We start from the raw sequence: 20,532 nt of genomic DNA, 5'->3' as shown, positions 1-20,532 counted from the left end.
GAACCTTGGTGAAAGTTTATTATGGATTGTTGGTAATTTGGCTATGACCAAATCTATTTGTATTTCTATTTTGTCCTATTTTGTGTTGTTGCTTCTTCATCTCTTGTGTATACTTTTTCATGTATTCCTTAACTCTTTGATGTATAGATTCAAATGTATGTATCCTATTTGAGATGTAATCCTCCATATTATACACATGGAGAATATTGTCTTCCCCAAAAATAATAAAATATTTCTCCTGTAGCTGTATTAATTTGGTTGTTTAGGGTACATTTAACACAAGGAATCCAACTATACCAAGGCATGTAATAATTTTCTTATTTAACCTCTCTACATCTCCATTGTTCTGAGGATGATTTACTAGAATGTTTGCTTGATCTTGAATAACCTACATAATTCTTACAAGATCTTGTTATTAAATTCAGTACCATTGTCTGAAACTAAGATCTTAGTAGTGAAATTACAGATTATCTGATCACAGATTACTGAAGCACTTGTTTCAGCTCTCTTATTTGGAATGGGTTGTAAAATACAATCTTGAAAGATAATCAATAGTAACAAATACATATTTACATCCATTTTTAGACCAAGGTAGCTCCAGTGTATCTATGTGAACTCTTTCCCAAGGTTTCTACAGGATGGGATATGATAGCATAAGAGAAGGTTTAGGTATATTTCCTTTCATCTTAGCATACATACATACATATACCAAAGGCGTTTTTCCCCTTACAAGGGAGGTAGCCAAAAAAAAAAAAAAAAAAAAAAAAAAAGGCATAAAACCCACTCCCACCTATTCCATCCCTATCACACTCCACTCCACCCTCTTTCTTCCTTCTTCCTTCTTATCTTGGCACCTCCTGGATGGTGGGTCACCCCTGCATCTCGTCTAGGGAACGACAACAACAACAACAACAATGGTGGTCTTATAGACCTTCCATCACTAGAAGCAAACATATGAGCTTTAGAAAGAAAAAATAAAAGATATTAGTAAATAAAAAAATTAATATATACATACATATGCCAATGGCTTTTTTCCCCTTCTGGGTAATAACAACAACAACAATAACAATAATAACAATAAGTGAATAAGAAAATAAAGAATAATAATGATTATGATAAATATATAATGATAATCACAGTAAACTGTTTTTCATGGAAAAGCTCACCATCAAGTAAGCTTTAATATATATTGCCCTAACAAAGACTCAAAGATACTTGTATGTGATAAGCATAAAAATCATTTAACAACTGCAGTTTATACAGAGGGAACAAATGCATTAGAAATTATGGGGGCATCATGATATATTTCACAAATGATATGTCCATGAAATTTTCTTTCAGTAGGTAATTAAGAAGAAAAAGTACTATCAAAAATATTGTTAGACACCACAAACAAATACTTCTTGGCACAAAAAACAACAAAACCAACCCATCCAACAATAATGAGCAAGTCATCATATACAATCTGATAAAACTTCATTAAACTGTGGATGCTCTATCTCCAGGGATCCAATAAACACTGCTGAGTAGATTATCTTAGTTATATTTACAGTAACACAAATTGCAAGTAACAATGGTGCATATTCCAGACAACTTTGCAAAATGCTAAGGTAAACAGGACCGTATCCGACATGCCACTCTCTAATATTCTCAACAGTTTTTGGTAATTACAAGAACATTTGTGTACTTTACAGAAGACTCAAGACTCTTTGATTATGAACAAGCAAAAATTCAATTACACAATAAGCCAATCCAAGATAACTTAATAATTTCACAACTGCTATAACAGTGGATCAATGCGTAATAGCTGAACATATCATCATATAGAAAAGTTTAATTAATCAGGTCACACTGGAGAAGCCTCTAAACAGTGTGGGTCATTACGCAATACACGAGATCAATCTTTTGTAACGGTGTATGAGGCACTAAGTGAAATTTGATATGAGTACTTCATGAGTAAGCAAAAAGGGCTTCTTTCCTGTATGGATCACCACGTGATGTCTGGCATAATTACTATTACTGTTATTATTATTAATAATAATAAAATTATTATTGTTAATTATAACAATAAAATTATTATAATTATTTTCCAAGAAAGCTGCATTGCACAGGTAACACTTGAAGGGCTTCTCTCAAATGTGGGTCAACACGTGTCATTTCAGATTACTCTTTTGTGAGAAAACTGCATCACACAAGTCACATTTGAAAGACTTCTCTCCAGTGTGAGTCACCACATGTCGTTTGAGAGTACTATTTTGTGAGAATGTTGCACCACACAGGTCACACTTGAAATGCTTCCTTCTCTCCAGTGTGGGTTACCATGTGTTGTTTGAGATTACTCTTTCCTGAGAAAGCTGCATCACACAGGTCACATTTGAAGGGCTTCTCTCCAGTGTGGGTCATCATGTGATAATTAAGATTACTCTTTTGTGAGAAAGCTGCTGCATCACACAGGTCACACTTGAAAGGCTTCTCTCCAGTGTGGGTCACAAGGTGTTGTTTGAGATTACTCTTTTGTGAGAAAGCTGCCTCACACAGGTCACACTGTAAAGGCTTCTCTCCAGTGTGGGTCATCATACGATGTTTGAGATAAATCTTTTGTGAGAAAGCTGCATCACACAGGTCGCACTTGAAAGGCTTCTCTCCAGTGTGGGTGAGCATGTGATTTTTTAGATGAATCTTTTGTGAGAAAGCTGCATCACACAGGTCACATTGGAAAGGCTTCTCTCCGGTGTGGGTCATCACATGGTATTTGATAGCACTCTTTCCTGAGAAAGCTGCATTGCACAGATCACACTTGAAAGGCTTCTCTCCAGTGTGGGTCATCACATGTTGTTTGAGAACACTTTTTCCTGAGAAAGCTGCATCACACAGATCACACTTGAAAGGCTTCTCTCCAGTGTGTGTTGTCATGTGATATTTGAGATTACTCTTTCCTGAGAAAGTTGCATCACACAGGCTACATTTGAAAGGTTTCTCTGAAGTGTGGGTCACCATGTGTTGTTTGAGAGTACTCTTTCGTGAGAAAGCTGCTGCATCACACAGGTCACATTGGAAAGGCTTCTCTCCAGTGTGGGTCATCATGTGTTGATTGAGAGCACACTTTTGTGGGAAAGCTGCATCACACAGGTCACACTTGAAAGGCTTCTCTTCAGTGTGGGTCATCATGTGATATTTGAAAGCATTCTTTGTTGAGAGAGCTGCATCGCACAGGTCACACTTAAAAGATTTCTCTCCTGTATGGGTCACTATATGTCGTTTGAGAGAACTCTTTTGTGAGAAAGTTGTATCACACAGGTCACATTGGAAAGGCTGCTTCTCTGTAGTGTGGGTCACAATGTGTCGTTTGAGAGAACCCTTTTGTGAGAAATCTGCATCACATAGGTCACATTGGAAAGGCTTATTTCCAGTGTGGGTCACCATATGTCGTTTGAGATCACACTTATGTGAGAAAATTTTATCACACAGGTCACACTTGAAAGACTTCTCTCCACTGTGAGGCCTTGCATGTTGTTCCAGAACAATCTCTCCTGAGAAAGCTACATCACACAGGTCACTTTGGAAAGATTTCTCTCCAATGTAGGTCATTGCGTGATATTTAAGATGGCTTGTAAGATATGAGTGCCGCAGATGCCACACACAATTCTCTTTGTTATACTAAGAATATATGGAATCTTCCAATACCCTTTTCCATGGAAATATTGATATTTACCCATCAACCTGAAAGAAAATATATAATAAGTTTGACATCTAACTTTTTGTGAGCATGTAATAGTTGTAACATGAGTGTATACAAATACAGTGGTGCATTAACCAGAATGCAGTAGTGGGAGATAACAAACAACTCGTATTAAATAAGAATCTTAATGGAAGAAGAAAGAAATAGAAGGTTGAGCAAATACAAAAAATTATGAGTTTGTGCAGAAAAGAAAAGAAAAAATAACACCTGGGACTGCAACAGTAAAAACTAATCAGGAAATAATCAAGTAAAGTGCATGACCGAATGAATGCTGGAAAGAGGTGCAAAACATGAGAAAAAGAGATTGGTACATAATGTAGGATATAATAACACAGTTGGAAATAAAAAATATTTGTTAATTGTTTTGCAGAGTACCCCTACACATACTAATCAATGACGTCGTAAATCACCGTTTGAGAGTTTCATGGTAATCTGATATGTATTTCTACAGCAAATGACTTGTTTTCCATTATATGTTTGACCCCCCTTCCTCCCATAACATCAAGGTTGGCAGAAATACAAATAACATTCCAAATATACCACCAGAATCCTATAAATATATAAAATGTTAATATATTTTGACATCCTTCTGTAAGAAGTAAATTACTTCTAGAAAATCTATCCTAACCTGTCCCACACTGCACCTATGACTGGTGTGATTCATTCCTCCTATCAATCTAATACTATACAAGGCGCTCAGTTGAAGTAGCTTGTTGAGTTATGGTTATTCTGTGAAAACAGCCACTTCAAATGTGTTATAACTAATTTGCGTGAATATTTGTGCCCTGTAAATCAACATAAAGTGAAAATATGAAAATAATTAGCACAGGAATGGAACATTACATAAAGAAACAAATATATATGCTTGTTATGAGGATGCTGGGGTTCAAATCCTTAGCAGTACCACATTTCAATTTCTGCATGTTGGCCTTGATGGCTTAGAATTAAAGTGCATTGTGGTTGTTAAAATGTATCTATAATCACTGGGACCCATTCATTGTTGTACAAATACTTTCCTGTGTTTGTATACTTCCAATTGTACTATCATAGTGGAGATGGGTTGAAAAAAAAAAAATCATGTATGTGTAACTCGAGCATACAAATCTATAAGAAAAATTGTGCTCAATTTTAATCTCTCTTGATAGCCTAGTTGGTAAGTCACTGCAGCATATATATATACATATATATATGTGTGTGTGTATTTACCTAGTTGTATTTTACGGGAAGGGGAGCTATGTTCGTGGTGTCCCGTCTTCATATCTCATTTTATCTAGACTACCTTTAAATTCATGTATTGTTTTTGTACACACTACTTTCTCATCTAACTTGTTCCAGCTGTCTATTACTCTGTGAGGAGAGCTGTCCTTTTTCAGATCTCTTCTATAGCTGTCTTTCTTGGTTTTCTTTCCATGTCCTCTTGTATTTCTATCATCCCATTTTATTAGATCCTCTCTATCAATAGTTTCTATGCCTTTCATGATTCTGTAAATAGCTATCAAATCTCCTCTCTCTTCTTTGCTCTAGTGTCTGTAGCTCAAGTTTTGCTAGTCTCTCTTCATATGATAGTTTTGAGTGTTGGTGCCAATTTGGTAATTGCTCTTTGTATTCTTTCAATTTTTTGTTATACTTTTTTTTTTGTACTTGGTGACCACATCGTTGCTGCATATTCCAATCTTGGTCTTATCAGAGTGATTGGTATTTTCTTCACCATTTCTTCATCCAGGTATGTAAATGCCGCTTTGATTGTTCTTATTAAATTGTAAGTTTCTCCAAAAATCTTATTCATTTGTTTCTCAGGTGACATATTATTAATAACAATGACTTCCAGGTCCTTCTCATTTTCTACTTTTTTTATTCTTTCTTCTCCCAATTTATATGATCCTGTTATTCTGTTTTTGCTTTTTCCAAATTACATTATACTACACTTTTTAGTATTGAACTCCATCTCCCACTTCCTACTCAATTCCTAGACTTTATTGAGATCACTCTGTAGTGACTCTCAATCTTCTTCCGTGTTCACTTTTTTGAATAGTTTTGCATCACCTGCAAAGAAACTCATAAAACTTTCAATTTCTTCATCCATATCATTAACATGTATAGCAAACATTATTGGGGCCAAAACTGTTCCTTGTGGAACACCATTTATTACTTCATCCCATTTTGAGTGCTGGTCTCTTATCACTACTCTCATTTTTCTTTCTTGCAAAAAGTCTTCCATCCATTCAAGCAGTTTTGCCCTGTATTCCTCCTTCGGTTTCTAATTTCTAAAGCAACTTCTTATGTAGTATTTTGTCAAAAGATTTTTATAGGTCTAGAAATGCACAATCAGCCCATCCATCTCTTTCTTGTATTATATCTATTAGCCTTGAATAGAAACATATTAAATTGGTGACGCATGATCGTCCTTGTCTGAATCCAAATTGCCTTGGATTTAGCACGTTTTTTTCTAAATATTTTACCCATCTACTTTTGACAATTCTTTCACAAATTTTTGCTATTGTACTTGTTAGAGAGACTGGTCTATAGTTGGTAGGGTCTTCTTTATTTCCCCCCCTTTATATATAGGTACTATATTTGCTTTTTCCCAATCTTTTGGAACTTTTCCTTCCTTCAAGTAACTGTTTATTATGCTATGTATTTTGTCTGCACAGTTCATTCCTGCATTCTTTCAAAATCCAGTTTGCTATTTCATCTGGTCCATGCGATTTTCTGACATCAAGATTACTCAAGTGTTTCATTATTTCATTCTTTGTTACTTCTATTTCTTTCATAGGGGGTACTTTCTCTTTCCATTCGATCTCTTCAGGTTGTATGTTCTCCCTTGTAAACATTGATTTAAAATGCTTGTTCATAATTTCCGCCATTTCTATTTCCTCTGTGTATTCAACTCCTCCTTGTCTTAATTTCTCCAAATCTTGTTTGTTTTTCAGTTTGTTGTAAAATAATTTTTGTAAAATAATTTTGGTTGATCTTTACATTTTTCTATGACATCTTTTTCATATTTTCTCTTTTCCTCTCTGCACACTTGTACATATTCATTTCTATAACAAGTATATATTTTCCATTTTTCAGGTCTTTTGTGTGTATTTACCTAGTTGTATTTTACGGGAAGGGGAGCTATGCTCGTGGTATCCCGTCTTCATATCTCATTTTATCTAGACTATTTTTGAATTTATGTATTGTTTTTGCACACACTACTTTCTCATCCAACTTGTTCCAACTGTCTATTACGGTACTCTGTGAGGAAAGCTGTTCTTTTTCAGATCTCTTCTATAGCTGTCTTTCTTGATTTTCTTTCTGTGTCCTCTTGTATATCTATCATCCCATTTTATTAGATCCTCTCTATCAATAATTTCTATGCCTTTCATGATTCTGTAAAGAGCTATCAAAGCTCCTCTCTCTGTTCTTTGTACTAGTGTCTGTAGCTCAAGTTTTGCTAGTCTCTCTTCATATGACAGTTTTGAGAATGTTGGTGCCAGTTTTGTAATTGCTGTGTGTATTTCACTTGGTCTTTTGGATCACGTGTTCGACTCGTGATCGACAGCTATTTCCCTCCTGGAAGAGAGCTCAGAGCTCGTAGGTCCAATCTATGGGTAATGCTATGACCTTTCACACACACACACCCCCAACTCCCCGCCCACGAGAGTCAGAGTAACGACCCGAAGCGCAGCTGTACCGAAATTAATTTCGGCCCTGGGCAGGATTCGAACCAAGCACTACGCGCACCACCATGCTAGTAGTTCATCGTTCTACCAACTGCGCCACCGAGCAGTTGGTAGAACGATGTGTGTGTGTGTGTGTGTGTGCGCATGTGCATAATGGAGGATGCAATAGCACAGATAACTGGAAATAAGAAATATTGACAGGTGAACGAGTGAATTTTGGCAGAAATAGAACACCACAAAGAAAAAAAAAAAAAAAAATGTGGCTTCACAGATTACTCTGCTACGCATAGGGGGTTAGCGTAACGAGTGCCCTCTTTTCTGGATTACGTAACGTAAACAACGCGGGGTTAAGGATCCACGGAGTACTCGTCGCTAACATTTATTGGCAATAGAAAACACGACTTTCTCATCTTCACACAACAGGTGCTGCCGTTGAAACCATGGCAGCACACAGTAATTGGGAGGAAGAGTAGAAGTAGAAGTAGTAGGAGATGAAAAACGAGTAGGCCGCGAAGGGAGCGGGTATACCTGAAGGCGTTTCAAACCACACTGGCTGGAGGCGTGACGTAACATCACACCACCGCAACAGGTTCTTACACACCTTCCTAAGTCTAATTCTTAAAGTGAACATTGTACAAATAATGAGATGCTATCTTGCAGCACAGCTTGCAGACAACTTACAACGATAGTATTCTTAAGCAGACGAAGCTTCTGCTCGCAGCATACTTAAATTAAACATTACGAAAAACAAACTTGGAAACCTCTTCCGAGGGGAAACGAGCCTTACGACAAAAAGATATGTAAACATGGGGATACACGGACATATAAAAAAGCCCCGTTACCTCTCGTAACGGCACACTCCCTTCCTAATTTTCTAGGGGGAAAAATTACCAAAACTATTGACCTAGCAACACAAGCTCAGAAATGGGTCTTACATATTCATGGGCTTTGTTGTTTACCACAACTCTTACTTGGACCTTCCTGACTAAATCATCCTTGCCAGGGAATACTTTGTTTACAATACCCAAGGGCCACTGTCCTTGGGGACACTCTTGATTTTTTACCAACACTACATCATCCACCTTTACATTTGGAGAGGAATTGACCCACTTTCTTCTGGGTTGTAAAGAGGAAAGATACTCTTTCTTCCATCTCTTCCAGAATTCCTCAGCAAGGTGATGGACATGCTTCCATTGAGATTTGTATACTGCCTTAATATCTATCTCTTCAGGAAGAGTTACAGGAATATCAGTTTTCTGAGTGAGAAGGATGGACGGAGACAAAATGAAAGGACTACTAGGGTCCGAGGAAACAGGAACTAAAGGTCTGGAATTCACGATCTTACATACTTCTGCAAAGAAGGTTACTAACACCTCATGTGTTAATGCCTTGGGGTGATGGTTAGTCAGTATCACATTCATGATGTTGCGGACTATCCCCACCATACGCTCCCATGCTCCACCCATGTGAGAAGCATGAGGAGGGTTAAACAACCAAGTGCAACCTTGACTTGACAAGAAACTATTGACATCACCACCTTCATCGGTAATGGCAAGCAAGTTCAGTGCTTTGACAGCACCTACAAAGTTCGTGCCTCTGTCAGAACGCATCATCTTAACTGGGCCACGAATACAAATGAATCTCTTTAAGGCATTAATGAAGGAAGAAGTACTCAATTCTTCTACAGTCTCTATGTGGATAGCTCTGGAAACAAGACAGGTGAACAGAACGCCCCATCTTTTACTTTCGAGGAAGGAACTTCTAGTGCGCCGAGTTTTTATATGCCAGGGGCCAAAAAGGTCAACTCCTACATAGGAAAATGGCGGATTGGGAGTAAGTCTATCGACGGGTAAGTCTCCCATCTTCTGAACACACACCTTACCTCTTACCCTTTTACAGGTGACGCATTTGGAAATGACCTTAGAAATGGTACGTTTCCCTCCCAAAATCCAGAAACCACCTGTACGGACGGCTCCTTCTGTAATCACTCTCCCTTGGTGGTGCACTGTCTCATGGTAGTGACGGATCAACAACAAGCCTAAATGGGATTCCTTTGGAATAATAATAGGCCTTGCAAGCATACCAAGTACATCACTGCCTTGACTCAACCTGCCTCCTACACGAAGTAGGCCCTTCTGGTCTAAATAAGGAGACAGAGATGCAATGGGACTGGAAGGAGGTAAACAAACTTCACCTTGCAATTTAGTCATGGCAGACGAGAAATAATCCTTTTGGTATGTCTGAACAATGAAATCAGCTGCATCTTCTAGTTGATCGGGTGACTTATGTTTGTTGCATATATGCCAACCTGAACAACACTTGTTACCTTGTTTGAAAGAACGGGCTATATGCTTAAGGAGAGCTACCGCTCTTACAAGTCTCCTCCAACAGGAGAAATTAGAGAACCTCTGAGCTAATGACGCAATTGCAGGCTCTACATTGCTTTTGTTTGCACTAACAAGGGGTTCAGACTCAATTGTGTAGTCTGATACCTTTACTTCTTTATCTGTCTCAGGGCTTACAAGAGGAAAACTTCCACTGGTGGATACAACATCCTCAAATAAGCTTGAGGGACCTGACAACCAATCACTCTGATTTAGGTCGGTTATTTCGAGACCACGGGTAGCCAGGTCTGCTGGATTACAATCTGTAGGTACATAATGCCATTGGTTAGGTTCGGTGGACGACCTAATGTGGTCTACTCTGTTACTCACGTAGACATGAAATCTACGCCTTTCATTATGAATATAGCCCAAGACAATCATGCTGTCAGAATAGAAATGCCTTGCGTCTAAGGGTTTGTCCAAGCAATCCGAGATGGAATTGCTGAGATTAACTGCCATCACTGCAGCACACAACTCTAACCTGGGAATAGTATGACCATGGTTGGGAGCTACTTTAGCTTGTCCCCTCACAAAACACACCTGGTAGCCTTTGGTATCACTGAAAACCTTAAGATATGATACAGCTCCTACTGCTACTCTGGAAGCATCTGAAAAGGTATGAAGCTCTATCCTGTGAGCTTGAGACAAAGAAATACTAGCAAACTGACGATTGATGCTTATATCCTTGAGGTCCCTTAAGGACGTTAGCCATCTGGACCATTTGGTATGGATCTTAGCTGGTATGGGTTCATCCCAACCACACTTTAGATTGGTTATCTCTCTTAGGAGTAGTTTTCCCACTATTATTACTGGAGCTAAGAATCCCATGGGGTCAAACAGACTATTTACAACAGACAGTATCCCTCTTTTTGTCGAAGGCTTGTCTGAATCCATGAACTTATAGACGAAAACGTCTCTTTGGATGTCCCATAAGAGGCCCAGGCTAGACTGCATAGGCATAGAGTCAGAAGTTAGGTTCAGCTCCTGAAGGTTATCAGCCAGCTCACTGGTGGCAAACTTTTCCAGCACTTCCTTACTGTTGGAAGTGATCTTGTGCAAGCGCAGGCGTCCTCCTTCTTGAAGTGCTGACTTAGAGTCTTGGATTAACTTGTAAGCAGTCTCCGCATCTGGCAGAGATGCTAACCCATCATCCACGTAGAAATTGTTCTCTATGAAATAGCGAACTTCAGGAGAGGCATCTTCTACAGACTTACGCAAGCCATAGGTGGCAATGGCGGGAGATGGCGTGTTCCCAAAAACGTGAACAGTCATTCTATACTCAATCAACCTTTCATCAGGGTCATTATTCTTGTACCAGAAGAATCTGAGATAATCTCTTTGCTCAGTCTTCACTTTGAAATTGTAGAACATCTGTTCTACATCAGCTGCCACTGCTACAGCTTCCTGACGGAAACGTAGAAGAATCCCGAGAATACTGTTTGTCATATCAGGACCTGACATCAGCATATCATTTAGGGAGAACTCTCTGGATTTGGCAGAAGAGTCGAACACAACCCTGATCTTGTCAGGTTTCTTAGGGTGGTACACCCCAAACAATGGAAGATACCAGCACTTCTGATCAGACTTCAATGGTGGTGCAACCTCAGCATGCCCACGATCTAACATCTTTTGCATGAAGGCCATCATATGCTGACGTTTTTCCGGCTTTGTGCTGAGGCTACGATGGAGAGACAGTGTGCGGTGCCACACAAAGTCTCTATTATTACTGGTGGCTACAACATTGGGACGGAAAGGCAGTGGCGCGACCCAATGACCACTTTGATCCTTGCGGAACTCTGAGTTCATAACATCCAAGAACTTCCTGTCTTCAATCGACAGGGCGGCCTTGTCATCATCTTTGGTTACCTTGAACAAATCATCCTTTAGTTCAGAAACATGAATCTGGTTACCACATGGTGCGACTATAGAGGGACGTCTATCATGTACAAAGGATGTTTTGAAACTGCTAATGACAGGAGGCCTACAAGTGCCATGGAGACACACTTCCCCAATGATTGCCCAACCCAGACTGGTCTGTTGGGCTAGAGGGGCATTGACAGGTCCAATTCTCTGGTCAAAAATGTAATGAGCTGAAGGCACATCTCGACCAATGATGAGTAGAATCTCAGCTTCAGGAACCAGAGGTGGAATACATTCGGCCAGATCGGACAGATGGGGATAACCACGAGCTATGGCGGGGGTGGGTATCTCTTCTCTTACATTGGGAATGCTGTCGCATTCCACTAACTGAGGGATATGTACCTCTTGTGAGTTATGCCAAGACACGATGGTGTAATTTTTGGTGGTGCGCCCAGAAGCGCCCGTTACACCTGCACAGGTAGCTAGACGATATGAAACCCGTTTGCTCAGCTTGTCAAACAAATCGAAAAACTCAGACCTTGCTAAAGAGCAATTGCACTGATCGTCTAGGATGGCATAACACCACACTCCGAGCTCTGGCTTACTTTCAGGATAGACCTTTACCAAGAAGGTCTTGGCACAGGACTTACTCATGGAGGTGGGGTTACTGCATATCAAGGTACATTTGGAATTGACCGCAGCATCCTCCCCTCCCTGAGTCTTTACTATGGGGGTAAGAACATTTGGAAGCGGCACTTGATTGACTACAGGGGAGCGAGGTGTTTTATCTTGAGCAACCTCCCTTCCATGCTGTGTAACCGCTTGAGTCGAACTCCTCTTCGACCTGGGTTCATCGTGATGTAAGGCAGTCACATGAGTATGGGCCTTACAGAGTTTGCAGAAAGTTCTCTCTTTGCAGCTGGAAGGAGGATGGTTACCTTTGCAACATCTGTTGCACACTCCTTTATCGTTTAAGAAAACCTTCCTCTCGCTCACTGACATGGTGCGAAAAGCCCTGCAGAAATCCAAATGGTGTACGTAGGCATCATGGTCTGTTGGGCTAGAGGGGCATTGACAGGTCCAATTCTCTGGTCAAAAATGTAATGAGCTGAAGGCACATCTCGACCAATGATGAGTAGAATCTCAGCTTCAGGAACCAGAGGTGGAATACATTCGGCCAGATCGGACAGATGGGGATAACCACGAGCTATGGCGGGGGTGGGTATCTCTTCTCTTACATTGGGAATGCTGTCGCATTCCACTAACTGAGGGATATGTACCTCTTGTGAGTTATGCCAAGACACGATGGTGTAATTTTTGGTGGTGCGCCCAGAAGCGCCCGTTACACCTGCACAGGTAGCTAGACGATATGAAACCCGTTTGCTCAGCTTGTCAAACAAATCGAAAAACTCAGACCTTGCTAAAGAGCAATTGCACTGATCGTCTAGGATGGCATAACACCACACTCCGAGCTCTGGCTTACTTTCAGGATAGACCTTTACCAAGAAGGTCTTGGCACAGGACTTACTCATGGAGGTGGGGTTACTGCATATCAAGGTACATTTGGAATTGACCGCAGCATCCTCCCCTCCCTGAGTCTTTACTATGGGGGTAAGAACATTTGGAAGCGGCACTTGATTGACTACAGGGGAGCGAGGTGTTTTATCTTGAGCAACCTCCCTTCCATGCTGTGTAACCGCTTGAGTCGAACTCCTCTTCGACCTGGGTTCATCGTGATGTAAGGCAGTCACATGAGTATGGGCCTTACAGAGTTTGCAGAAAGTTCTCTCTTTGCAGCTGGAAGGAGGATGGTTACCTTTGCAACATCTGTTGCACACTCCTTTATCGTTTAAGAAAACCTTCCTCTCGCTAACTGACATGGTGCGAAAAGCCCTGCAGAAATCCAAATGGTGTACGTAGGCATCATGGTAGACGCAAAAATCTCCCTTTTCTGCCTTTCTTTGCTCGGTAGGACTAGCGGCGCCAACAGACCTGTCAGCGCCCATGGTCGACTTACTGCCACTGGACAACATGGTGTCAGTCTTCTTCACACGTACTTGAGGAAACTTAGAGGGAGGTGGCTTCTCTGGTTTCACAAAACCATCGGCTCCAAGGCTTTGATAAGAGAAACATGGATCATTCTCGACCCTTGCCATCTCCTTCACAAACTCAATGAAGAAGGAGAAAGGTGGGTACGGCACACCGTGAGCAGTCTTGTAGTTCATGGCTCTGCCAGTCCACGCTTTCTGTATACAGGGTGGAAGTTTTGCGACAATGGGATTGATGCCTGACGAGGCGTCATAATATGCAAACAGTGTACTGTATACAGGGTTAGCCTTCAAGGCTTCTATCTGATACAGAATGTCACACAGGTCGTATAACCTTAAGGTGTCTCTAGGTGAAATCCTAGAGAAGTTGGCGAGCTTCTTTTTAATTGAAGTCTCAATGATCGAAGGGGCAGCAAACCTGTCATCCAAGCGCTCCCAAATTCTACTGCACGCCAGGTTTGGATTCTTGGCATTTGAGTTTCTGGTTGTACGGGCCCATTCTTTAGACTCAGGACCTAGGTACTTAACTAACAGGTCTATTTCCTCCTTACATGAGGTGCCTAACTCTTGCACGACTTCCTTGAAACTCTCTTTCCAAACAGCATAGTCTTCCGCAGTATCATCAAACGTAGACAGCCTGCTAAGAAGTAAATCCTTCCGCAAGAAGAACTTGCTCAAATCGGCAGAATTGGAGGTTGTCCCCAATCTAGGAGATGCACTCCGAGGAGGTTTTACTACAGGTGGTGACACATAAGAAACATGGTTAGCAACAGGTTGCTGCGCAGGTTGCAGAGACCTCACCTTTACCTTTTCGATACGAGGTTCAAAACTGAATGGAACATTGTTAGCAGGCTGTGAGTTAACTCTGAAATCAGAACAGGGCTTGAAAACAGGGCTTTCAGGATTCAAGCCTACCAGATCCTTCTGACTAGCGGAAACATCGACTATACCACCCTGTTGCTCCACATATAGTTGGGTGCGGGTAGCGACTGTACCTTTTAATTGGTCCCAGTCACTGCATGTTTCCCAATCATCGTCGGGTCCTAAGTGCCTAAGTTCGGCTTCGGCTTCTTCCAACTCCTTTTGCTGTGTCATAACTTTGAACTTGGCCTGCATTTCAGCCTGCTCTTTCATAAGCTGACCCTCTTGTTCGGCAAACTTGACTCTGATACGAGCGGTCTCCACCTTGGCTCGTTGCTTCCTTGCAACACTAACACTGGTGCTACTGGAACGACCTGACCTAACCGACCTTCTTGAACTGCCCTTCATTGAAGGGGGCATACAAAACTCAGAGTGGTCGACGAGGGATAAAGGAACTTGATTGGACTTCGGGTCATCTTGTAAAACGGTTCAGTGTGGTGTTCCTCTTCCGTGACTTCAACTGCGGAAGAGGAAGCATAGTTACTGATTACCTGACGAAAAGATGCCTGAAAATCCCTGTCTTCGTGCTTCACTGATTCAGCACGAGCCAGACTTTCTGAAGTACGTTCACGCATTAAGAATTCCAGGTACCTTTTTACAGTATCCTGGTACACAGCGTGGGCCTCATACAACCAAGGACCATGATTCGGTTCTTCCAATAAGGCTTGTACTCCTTCTCTACTCGCCTTTACCCTCTCTTCATGCTGATCAGACGCTCTCTGAAAAGCCTCTTGCCCTTCAGCCGTGAGGACTCTGACCCTACCAGAGACGGGTCCTTCATCTATACTGTGGTTGGAAGACATATTGCCAAGCGAGAGAAACAGTGAGAGACAAGACAGTAATATGATAAAGAAGACAAGGAAAACTCGAACTTAATCGAAAACCACGGAGTACGTTACCACACTCCTAACTATACGACTATTGAGGTAGACAACAACAGATTAAACCCTACATTTGGTTCAATCTAAAAATGCACATTAGTCGCATGCTTATATTAACATATGACAGGATTTTAGGCAAGGTAGCTTGCCTTCAAAGGAAAAACACATGCTTAACTGCGACGAGGTGTTATGTAAACACTGTTGGGGCTTGGCAACCATACGTTGTTGCCACATCACACTCGCGCGCCGATACGATCACTAAGACTGCCACATCACACTCGCGCGCCGATACGATCACTACACTTTGGCTTGCGCTACACTACACTTAACTTGCGCTACAAACCCAAGCACACACACGCAAACTTATGCCAGGAAGGCGACACATCAAGTTCATGTGGTGACGACGAGGGGAATCTAGACGTGGCAACGGCGTGCAGGGCGTGGTCTGGCCACATCCTCAAGATGGACTTGGCATACTGCATGGCTAACTTTTAACTCCTTCGCAGCGGCTCTTTTCATTCACCTCTTCACGAAAGCGATTTTCTTGGCAGAGAGCGCCAATGGCCATCGTTTTTCATTGTGGCTTCACAGATTACTCTGCTACGCATAGGGGGTTAGCGTAACGAGTGCCCTCTTTTCTGGATTACGTAACGTAAACAACGCGGGGTTAAGGATCCACGGAGTACTCGTCGCTAACATTTATTGGCAATAGAAAACACGACTTTCTCATCTTCACACAACAGGTGCTGCCGTTGAAACCATGGCAGCACACAGTAATTGGGAGGAAGAGTAGAAGTAGAAGTAGTAGTAGATGAAAAACGAGTAGGCCGCGAAGGGAGCGGGTATACAACTGAAGGCGTTTCAAACCACACTGGCTGGAGGCGTGACGTGACATCACACCACCGCAACAGGTTCTTACACACCTTCTTAAGTCTAATTCTTAAAGTGAACATTGTACAAATAATGAGATGCTATCTTGCAGCACAGCTTGCAGACAACTTACAACGATAGTATTCTTAAGCAGACGAAGCTTCTGCTCGCAGCATACTTAAATTAAACATTACGAAAAACAAACTTGGAAACCTCTTCCGAGGGGAAACGAGCCTTACGACAAAAAGATATGTAAACATGGGGATACACGGACATATAAAAAAGCCCCGTTACCTCTCGTAACGGCACAAAAAAAAAAAAAATTATATCTACCATCTTAGACTGAGAAAAAAATAATCTAATCAGCCGAAGCTTGCCTATCCCTACCTATAGCTAGGTTAGGTTACACATAGCACCTTCCTTCTTCGGTTCCATCAACTAATAAAACAGGGAGTATTGTGGATTGGTGGGAGTAGCTTGTTCCGTTAGTTATTCATTTAAAACAATCACTTAAATTGAATTACAATTATTTCAACGGGAAAATTAGTTTGTGCCCATAGCAATCTTGCTCTTAAATCACGAAAACAACATAGAACTACTTTTTTGTTAGCTTATGGAAAACGACGCTATTTCTGGAGCATTCCGATATACAGTGCACATGTGGAATGAATTCTAAAGAACTAGTAACAATTTCAGTACACAGTGAATTGAGAGATTAGGCAGTGAATTTCATAATTTGGATTTTCGCACTGAGGAAGACGAAATATCAGCCCGCCAAGAAAAATATTTCTCTGTACAAGTGGTCATTAGTAATATAAAACAAACAAACAAATAAATGAATGAATGAATGAATGAACGAATAAATAGATAAAAAAAAATAATAATAATAATATTGCCGACACTTGTGAACTACATCAAACTTGTTGAGTGGATATATATATATATATACATAATATATATATGTATATATATAGATATATATACATGTATATATATATATATATATATATATATATACATGCGGAAAAACCACCAAGGAAAAAGAAAAACTGATGACCAAGCGCTTTCGTCTATTCAGACATCCTCAGGGTACATAGAAAAGAAAAAGTACACAAGAATATATACAAAGAGTATGAGTTCAGGGAGGGAACCAAGAAAGGTTGTGAAGCTCTAATGTCAACTTGACCCGTTCGCGTCAGGTTGACATTAGAGCCTCACAACCTTTCCTGGTTCCCTCCCTGACCTCATACTCTTTGTATATATTCTTGTGTACTTTTTCTTTTCTATGTACCCTGAGGATGTCTGAATAGACGAAAGCGCTTGGTCATCAGTTTTTCTTTTTCCTTGGTGGTTTTTTCGCATATTTAGAATCACGAGTTTATGTGATTTCTCATGCATATATACATACATACATACACACACACACTCGGTGGCGTAGTTGGTAGAGCACTGAGCTGCCACAATAGTGGCCCGCAGCTCATGGTTCGAATCCTGCCCAGGGCCGAAATTATTTCGGTACCGCTGCGCTTCGGGTCGTTACTCTGACTCTCGTGGGCGGGGAGTTGAGGGCGTGTGTGTGTGCAAGGTCATAGCATTACCCATAGATCGGACCTACGAGCTCTGAGCTCTCTTCCAGGAGGGAAATAGCTGTCGATCACGAGTCCAACACGTGATCTAAAGACCAAAGACCAAGTGAACACACACACACCTCTCATGGCGCTGTGGTTAGAGCTCTGGCCTGCCACTACGGAGGTCCGGGTTCGACCCTCGCCCGGGGCTGAAATAATATCAGTATCGCAGCGCTGAGGGGTGTTACTCCAACTCTCGTGGGCGGGGAGTTGGGGGTGTGTGTGTGTGCAAGGTCATAGCATTACCCATAGATCGGACCTACGAGCTCTGAGCTCTCTTCCAGGAGGGAAATAGCTGTCGATCACGAGTCCAACACGTGATCCAAAGACCAAGTGAATACATACACACACACACACACACACATACACACACGCGGCCGGGCGGAGATAAGTTGGGTTTGTCTCCTTTCACGTGTAACCCCTGTTCACCTAGCAGTGAGTAGGTACGGGACGTTAGTCAAGGAGTTGTGACCTTGCTGTCCCGGTGTGTGGTGTGTGAGTGGTCTCAGACCTACCCAGAGATCGGCAAATAATGAGCTCTGAGCTCGCTGCCGTAGGGTGGTGTCTGGCTGTCTCGACAGAAGGCTGCAGCAGATCCGAGGTGAATACACACACACACACACACACACACACACACACACACACACACACACACACACACACACACACACACACACACACACACACACACACATATATATATATATATTACAAAGGCGGAGCATGCCGACAGGAGACCTTTTGATCCATATCTAGGTCGGATGCAAAAAAAAAAAAAAAAAAAAAAAAAAAAAAAAAAAAATCATATTAATAATAAATTAAAACTATAACAATGTAAATAACAATTAAAATACATAAATAAATGCATTGGTAAAGTTGAATAACAAACAAACAGGTAAATAGTAAATGATAATAAATTGACATATAACTAATAATAAATGAAAATCAGACAGACAAATTATAACAAAACAAAAACAAATAATATAACATAAATTATAATAATTACAGCATCTTAGGTATTTATCTAAATGATTCTTAAAGCTTCGAACTGAACTACATTGCACTACCTGTGCAGGAAGTTTATTCCATTCATTAACTACACGGTTGGCAAAGTTGTTTCTACCTACTTCCAAATTGAATCTATTTCCGGACAGTTTGAGACCATTGTTTCTTGTCTGATTCTCATTCAATGTGAAAATTTGGTCACTTTTGATGTTGTCAATTCCCTTTAAAATCTTAAAGACCTGTATCAAGTCACCTCTGAGTCTACGCTTTTTTAGGGAAAACAGATTCATGTGCTTAAGTCGATTTTCGTATGATTTATTTTTGATATTTGGAATCAGTTTAGTGGCTCGCCGTTGTACTTTTTCCAGTCTGTCAATGTCTTTAATGAGATTCGGTGACCATACGGAAACAGCATATTCCAAATGTGGACGAACTAACGATTTATATAGCTTGTTAATGAGTGATGGACTTATGAAATCAAAAGATCGCGCAATCAATCCCAGAATCTTATTTGCTTTCTCAGAGGCTGAAATACACTGTTTGGATGATTTGAGGTCGTTACTGATAATTACGCCGAGATCTTTTTCACTATCCACTTTTGTTAACGAATTTCCAAATAACTTGTAATCGTACTTGCTGTTATTTTTACCTATGTGCATTACCTTGCATTTACTTGTGTTAAATTTCATTAGCCACTTTTCAGACCATTGCTGTAATTGATCTAAATCTTCTTGAATATCTAATTGGTTTGAGTGATCATTTGCCACTCCGCACAGTTTTGTATCATCAGCAAATTTGGAAACAGTAGATTTTAGTCCATGGTCTATATCATTTATATATACTATGAATAGAAGTGGCCCAAGAACGGAACCCTGAGGAACTCCACTTGCAACACTTTTCCATCCAGAAGTTTTTCCATTTAAAACAACTCTCTGTTTTCGACCTTTCAACCAATTACTAGTCCAACCTAATAGGCTACCACTTATTCCATGCAAAGCTAATTTAGTAAGTAGTCTTTCGTGTGGGACGGTATCAAAAGCTTTTGCAAAGTCTAGATATATTAAATCTATATTGTTTCTTTTGTCATAATTCGAGACAACTGTGTTGTAGAATTCGAGTAAGTTAGTCACGCAAGAACGTTTCCGTCTGAAACCATGTTGGCTATCATTTATCAAACGGTTACTTTCTAAATGATATTCGATAGCATCTCTGATGATAGTTTCCATTATTTTTCCTACGATCGAAGTCAAACTAATAGGCCTATAGTTATTTGGTTTCTTTTTGTCACCTTTTTTGAATATGGGAGTAACGTTAGCTAGCTTCCATTCTCTTGGGACATCTCCGGATATGATGGATTTCTTGAAAATAATTTCTAATGGAACAACAATCTCATTTTTCATTTCCTTTAAGATTCTTGGATGCCAACCGTCAGGCCCTGGTGTTTTATTAACTTTGAGTTTGTCTATACACCTTTTAATTGTTTCTTTTGTTATATTTACCGTAGTAAGTTTACCCCAGACTTTTCACAGGT

At 40.6% G+C, this 20,532-nt stretch overlaps 1 protein-coding gene across 1 annotated transcript; it reads right to left on the bottom strand.

Moving 5' to 3' along the window:
- Window positions 1-1,527: 1,527 nt before the first annotated feature.
- LOC143030781 (uncharacterized) lies at window positions 1,528-17,127 on the bottom strand. The gene is made up of 2 exons (XM_076193997.1): window positions 16,756-17,127; window positions 1,528-3,720 (listed from the first exon to the last, which is right to left on the bottom strand). Exon 2 carries the CDS (start codon window positions 3,586-3,588, stop codon window positions 2,281-2,283), a length of 1,308 nt encoding a protein of 435 aa, XP_076050112.1. The 5' UTR covers window positions 3,589-3,720; window positions 16,756-17,127; the 3' UTR covers window positions 1,528-2,280.
- Between the last annotated feature and the right edge of the window lie 3,405 nt (window positions 17,128-20,532).

The sequence above is a fragment of the Oratosquilla oratoria genome, chromosome 12 (genome assembly GCF_046742065.1).
Source record: "Oratosquilla oratoria isolate Oo_2021 chromosome 12, ASM4674206v1, whole genome shotgun sequence".
Classification (NCBI taxonomy): domain Eukaryota; kingdom Metazoa; phylum Arthropoda; class Malacostraca; order Stomatopoda; family Squillidae; genus Oratosquilla; species Oratosquilla oratoria.
Note: the sequence above shows the minus strand (reverse complement) of the source record. Positions and strands in the feature narration are given on the sequence as shown.

Bases quoted from the DNA above. Each gene is read 5' to 3' on its own strand.
- LOC143030781 (XM_076193997.1), bottom strand. From the start codon at position 3,588: ATGACCTACATTGGAGAGAAATCTTTCCAAAGTGACCTGTGTGATGTA.